Consider the following 6,720-nt stretch of genomic DNA (forward strand, 5'->3'; position numbering starts at 1 on the left):
AAAAAAAAAAAAAAAAGCCTCTGTGCTGCAAATATTTAATTCTACGGATAACTGTTCCGTCAGATCTTCTAGTCAACATAGCAGCAGTGAAAAGTGCAGGTCAGGAAGAGTTCTGGCTTAGTTCCTCATGCTAATGTATCCATAAATACCAGATGGTCAGAGATGGATCGTGTCCTGTTATCTTCACCAACCACAGGGTAGTGAGACAACTGATTTTATTTGGAAATCCTAAGGTCATATTTAAAACAAAAACTATAGAAACATATTTATCTATGAAGCAAAAAAAGATATCAACTTCAACAGTGAGACTGCCCTAGTCCTACTTTCCTCCTCTGGCATGTAGTTAAAGGCATGGTGGCAGCACATGACTAGAGCCAGGGAATACTAAATTCCATGTCCCCCCAACCCATCTTGCATATTAGCACTGGCCAGGTCACTTAACTTCAGTTTGAGGGTATGTTTAGATTGCACAAAGAAGGTGTAGTTGTAATATATACCAGTATCCTTGTCTTTAATTCAGGGATCTCATACTCATTTGGTCCTGAGTTTGGACTATCGGGCTCTTCACAGGCTGGATGACCCACCTCTGGATCTGGCCTGCAGGTCTTCTTGTTGCAGCTGTCAGAGCTTCTGTGTCAACACCAGTGGTCAAAAAGTTAAGCAGAGCAAGCCACTGCTGCTCAAACTCCCACATCACTATGGCTACCAGAGTTGTTGTGCTGAACCTGCATCTCTGGCAGCCAAGGTGATGAACTTAAACAGTGCCAGAGTTAACTCTGCTGCTGGCATAAACAGAGGTTCCTTCAACACTGGCAGCTAAAACAAGAAGCCCCATGAGCTGAATGACTCACCTCCATGAGCTGGATACAGCCTGTGGGCTGTACATTAGATATTCCTGGTTTAATGGGATGAGCATCGGTAACAATATCAGTGAAGATGTGTCAGGGTGAGCTATAGTGAATATTAACAACTATATACATACCCAATGCCAGGGAGGACTAGTATTCTGATTTCTAGTAAACTCTAAATCCCACACAGTTGTGCTATACTGCTTTAATTACTGATACTCCCTAGCATGAGCTGGTATATGTTACAATCACATCTTTCTGTGTAAATCTATCCTTTATTTCACCAGCTTTATTAACACCTACCTCTGAGTAGGTTGTTGAAATCAATTACTGTTTATAAAGCAAGTTGCATCTCTTTGCTAAGCACTGTCTTAACAGTTACAGAATTTCTATTGCTGGCAATGGGCATTTGTAATTTCAAGCAAAAATTTGGAGGCTTCTGTAAGAATATATTATAAAGCATGGAATGGTCATGAAACAGGAGTAGGTGTCACTTACGCTTTCTTGCCACAGATGGCTCCCTGGTACCAGTTTCTGCACGTGCTAAAGTACTTCTTTTTGGTTCCCATGACTTGCTGAAGAGCACAGACATTTGGCCTGGTGAGGGTAAAACAATCCAGATGAGAGAAAAGGACTTCATATATATTTGAAAAAGAGTGACTGAAAATAGCTTCTAGTATAATATTTATGGGACAGGAGCAAAAAAAAGAGAGAGAGAGAGACATCTGGTTCTAATTCCCAGGACAGGTGTGATTTCAGACAGCCACAGTCCAAGCTCCTGAGGTGGCCCTGCAGGGATCCTTGGAAAGACCACCCTCCCTTTGAGGGAAAGGTGATTGCTTATTTATGCCAACTCAGCCCCCTCTTTCTAATGAATTGAGCCTGTTAGCTGTGCCAAATCAAGCTTTATTATGCATTACTTTTTTTTTCCTTAAGTGAATTACCATCAGCTTGGGACTGAGCTGTGAATACCTTCAAGCTCTTTTCATTAAAGGTTTCATCTTGTACACAGCTGTGTGGCTGTAGATCATGGGGAGGAGTAGAAAAGTGATTTTTTTCTTTATTCAAGGGGGGGACCACAGCTTCTGTAATTAAATCAGCTGTTTTGATTGCCACTGTTTGGAATACTAAGCACACCTAAATAAACAAGCTAAGAATTATGTGGGACCAAAGGGTAAATTACCATATAGCAAAGTCAGAAATTTCTACTACCCAGAGACTTTCTTAAAAGAACATTTGAAGGAGCAAAACTATTTTGCCATGAATGTGTATATTATTACAGTATAGTAGTTTATCCATCTGAGTGCTAGAATATATCCTTTCAAGGAAGAGGAAAACCTAAAACATTTTTTATTCTAAAAAATTCAGTTCATCTTGGAAAGAGGAAGAAGCTTTGTACAATTAAAAAAAGGATCAATTTCACCAACATATCTGAAAACAGCTCTGTTTAAACATTTTTTTTCTCTCTCTGAGAGCAATTTTCTACTATTAAGCCACCTTCACTCAGAAGAATGATTTTGATTCACTGCCTTTGAATGCAATGCCATACAGCATTCTTGTATTACTAAACTAGGAACAGAAGTTTTACCATGGGCTCTCACTGAGAGTTTACAAACCAGAAGAAAACTGAACACAGTCAAACTTTTTGGCAGGACAGAATTAAACAGGGAGAGAGAGAAAAAACCATGTTAGAGAGAAAACAGTGTTAGATGTACACCTATCCTGGTCAAATGTCCATTTAAAAATATGTGATCACTTACTATATCTGTGACAAAAATATAATAACCTTTTAATGATAGAGAAGTACCTACATTTTATTTATCTCCAAGAGTATTTTTTTAACTTTCCAATAGTTCAGAAAGTCTATTTTTGCAGTTTCCTTACAAATAGTCATTTGGATTGTTTCATAATAAATGTATTTAAAAATTGAGATGCAGGCACAGTACACAAATCTCATTTTAGATGGATATGGGAGCAAGTAAGTCTCCCTTTTAGAATGTTAAGTCATGTACTTACCCTTGTTCACGTGCCCTTATTCGACTGTGGGTCAAAATCTTGTCATAGTGAGCAGAAGAGTCTGCTCTGTCAAAAGCAGACAACAGAAAAATGGAAAAGATGGATAAAAAAAGGATCTTCATCCTTAGTCCTCTATTGCTCCTGGAAAGCCTAAGGAGAGAACTGGCAAACTGCTTGGAAGAGCTTACAGTTTATATACATACTAGAGGGCTGTGGGAGGAGAACAGTGTATCAACCTGAAACTTTGTACCACCCTCCTCAGAACAGAAACTTCAATTGGCTGCCAGATTCAACCAGCTAAATTAATACCGGGCATTAAACATGCCAAGCAAGTTATTTTTCCCCTGGTGTTGACTAAACTCTTCCTTATTACATAAAGAGTGGATGCTTTTCATTTTTTTAGTTGACATTTAAAAGTTAAAGAACTTCAGGCTGTAATTTATGACTTAACATTTATACTGAAGAAGCATCCAGGAGTTGAGATCAGGGTCCTGCTGTGCTAGCTGTTGTACATCTGCCCAGAAGAACTCCCTTATTTTCCATGTAACTTTTCCATGCCTGTGCATTTCCTGTTGTGACCTGCGTTCAGCCATTTTATTAATGAAATTGATTAATGTTACAAGCAATACTTCTTCAAAAACACTGGCACGAGATAGTATGTATCCTCAAGAAAAAAAAACCTAATGTTAACATAATCATTGTGAATTAGTTATTAATTATTTAATGGCAATGTAATTGGCATATTATATATTCACAGCTTTTATAGACATTAGCCAAATAATTACAACAATCCTCTGAAACAGATAGAGAAGAGTAGTTCTGATTTTGCAAATGAAAGAATTAATGCATAGTGGTAAAGGGACTTCCCCATGGTTACAAAATGAACCAGTGGCATACTGGAATACAGGGGTATATGTTTTAGCCTTGTTGGAATACAGATATTCCTGATCCCTACAGAAAACTTTCTTGAAATCAGGCAGACATATATATTAGAAAATGACATATATGTATATACATACATACATAATATATAATATTTTCAACAAATAAACATATGATGTTTTAATTATGAATCCACAAATATTTTCACATACTTATAAGAATGGATACATTCATGACCCTAATTTTAACCCTACATTTCTGCATTGAATGCTTTTTACTTAGAGATCGAGCATGGGTGTTAAACATGCCCAGGTGTGTAAGTGTATAACTACAGGTGAGTCTGGTAAGCATTAAAACTGTTGGAATGACACTCAGAACATTTTCCTCTGGTTAACTAGATACAGCATGGGCAGAAAATATAGATGTTTCAGCACATATAGTTTGGGTTGGGGGCATAATTCAGGATTACTCAGTAGGGCTGTATTTTAAAAGTGTACTAGACATCATGATTAAATGCTTTTCCATCTTTCCAATGGTATGTAAAATTAAAATAAAATCGAACAAACCCTGAAAAAGTAAGGTCATAAAAGTGGAATTAAGTTTTTATTTACGTATTATGAGATGGCAGCTGTTCTTATTGCATGAAATGACCTTCCTCTATGAAATGGACCCTAGTGACACTTCTGAAGTTCATCTCCTAGGATAAGTACATCATGTAAAGAAGAAGCAGAAGGCATATTTCAGAAATCCTTCTGAGTCAAAGGGTATGGGGCTTTCCTAGTTCCATCCTAGTAGCAAACTCCTCAGAGACGCATCTACCAACAGGAATTAAAGAATAACAGTTTAAGATCCACCCAGTTGAACAACCCATTGGGAATTCAGATCCTCTATTAAGCATTAAACCACCACAATACCAAGATAGTTTATTTTACCGTTCCTGCATATAAAGAAGGCACTATATAATTAGCACTGAATAGCATTACATGCCAGCCACACTTAAGTATATAGCTGTAATATCAGAGAGTAAAATGAGAGAATGATGAAAAAATATAAATATTGAGTCATATAAATCAGTTTGAAAGAAATTGGTTATGATTTGAAGTCTCAGCTATTGAATATTGTTAATTTATTGTGAGGATAAATAGTGGGAGTAAAGCCATAGGAATAAAACTTTTCTGGGAGGAAATCACACACCCCTGTGAAAACCTAAATGGTTAATCTTTCCACTGGACTAAGTGTAGAAAATTCAGTTTTATGTTTTGCACATATTCCTAGCTCTCTACAAAATAAAAAAAATTCATCCCAATGATCAGAGACACAGATACTGTCCTGTTTAATAATAGTGTTGTTCCTAATTCTAGGAAAGAGTTACACTTGCACTTAACTTTAATCATGATGGTAATCCCATTGCAGAAAAGTCCTGTGTATTTGCTTACAGTCACTCTTTCCTAACAAATCATATCTCTACAAGAAATATGAAGACAACTGCTTAAGAACATTATAGGGAGTTGTGGTTGGCATGTGTAGGCTGTTGCAAGGTTGGGGCCATTGTGATCCAACTAAGAGCATACTGCAAGAAAAAAAAGATCACTGACCACAATCCTAGTATTCTTGGAAAGTTCAAATCATTGACCTAATAGCCTGTAACAAGAGTTCAAAGGAAATAATGATTACACAGAAACTACAGATGGTTGTATGTGTTACAAAAAATGCCTGCAGTGGACAGGATAACTTTCCAACTAATTCAGGAAGTGATTCAGTCAACTGAAGGTAATTGACCAAACATATAAGTTAACAAACATACATTGGAAGAACAAAAAACATCATGAATCTAGAAAGAGAAAAAACAATTAATTAGATAACAACAACAAATACATGGACTTCATAAATCAAATTGCAGATAATTGACTATATGATATTATAAGAAAATATTAGCATGAAAAAGCTCTCAGGTCTCTATCTCCCAGGGAAATACCAAAATAACAAGGTTTTTTTTCGGGGGGGGGGGGTTGGGTTTTTTGCATGTGCAAGACTAAAATATTGTAGTGGTTAACAAAACACAGGGCTTAGTCATCTGTATTTGTTGCTACTCTATTGTAATCTAGTTCTTAATTAATTTGTAGCGTTATTATATGATTCACTTATTTATTTTGCATTCCAGAATATTATATTTCTTATATGGTTGAAAATGTTATTATAATATTCATTGAAAATAATATGATGGATGAAATTACATTTTTAGTGTGGGTAGCAAGGATTGCAAACTATTCATAGTAAGTGGAACGAGTTACAACAAATGGGGCAGATTCAATAATTCCTTATTTTAACAAAATGCGGGTAATAATTTTTTTCTTTAAAGAATGTGAGTGGCGCCAAGATAAAAGGTTAAATGCATCTTTCCCAGCTCTGACTACTGCTACTTGTATTTCACGGGAGACCTCTAGTGGAGAAAGCCTAATAATGGTTATTTTTCCCTGAAAAAAAGATTAATTTTCAAACTAAGTAATTTATTGGCTGAATAAAAAGTAACTCAGTCACTGAAAACAATTTATTTTTACAAAGATATAATTTTGCTGCATGACACAGGAACTCTTGAATTCAAATATTTAGGAGTCTGAATAAGCAATCTGATCTTGGCTTTATACTAGAACTGGCAGAGCAGAATGACAATCATTATCATGTTTGCTACCTGCTGATAATTCTTTGCTCTCCTCAAAGATGTAGTCAAATGAGAAAAGAGATAAAAGTTGTTAATGCTTTTCATTATTATCATCATTTGCCTCTCACTGGGTTTGGCAGTACACTAATTCCACCCATCTCTTCATGTCTTCCCACCACCTTTCTGCTGTAATTTCCTTTAAGGAGCCATCTCTTCTAATAATGCCGGTCTATCCCTCACTACTTCCTTCTGTTGTCTTCTCTTGGCTTCTTCTACTCATCCATAATATTCTCATCTTTCCTATAAAATCTTCAG

The 6,720-nt window shown here is 36.2% G+C and overlaps 1 protein-coding gene across 14 annotated transcripts in view; it reads right to left on the bottom strand.

The window, feature by feature from the left end:
• The window catches only part of POSTN (periostin), a 59,846-nt gene extending 56,771 nt beyond the window's left edge, over window positions 1–3,075 (bottom strand). For 6 of the 14 annotated variants that reach the window (XM_019524429.1, XM_019524425.1, XM_019524426.1 and 3 more), the window contains exons 1-2: window positions 2,865–3,073; window positions 1,347–1,445 (exon numbers count right to left, since the gene is read on the bottom strand). In XM_019524429.1, the coding sequence (XP_019379974.1) occupies window positions 1,347–1,445; window positions 2,865–2,986 (221 nt within the window). In that variant the 5' untranslated portion in view covers window positions 2,987–3,073. Of the gene's footprint in view, window positions 1–1,346; window positions 1,446–2,864 lie in introns of all 14 variants that reach the window. The other 8 variants (XM_019524434.1, XM_019524430.1, XM_019524431.1 and 5 more) reach the window with 3 other exon arrangements.
• Window positions 3,076–6,720: the final 3,645 nt, after the last annotated feature.

Source organism: Gavialis gangeticus, unplaced genomic scaffold (genome assembly GCF_001723915.1).
Source record: "Gavialis gangeticus isolate Ggan-Ray unplaced genomic scaffold, GavGan_comp1, whole genome shotgun sequence".
NCBI classification, from domain to species: Eukaryota; Metazoa; Chordata; order Crocodylia; family Gavialidae; genus Gavialis; species Gavialis gangeticus.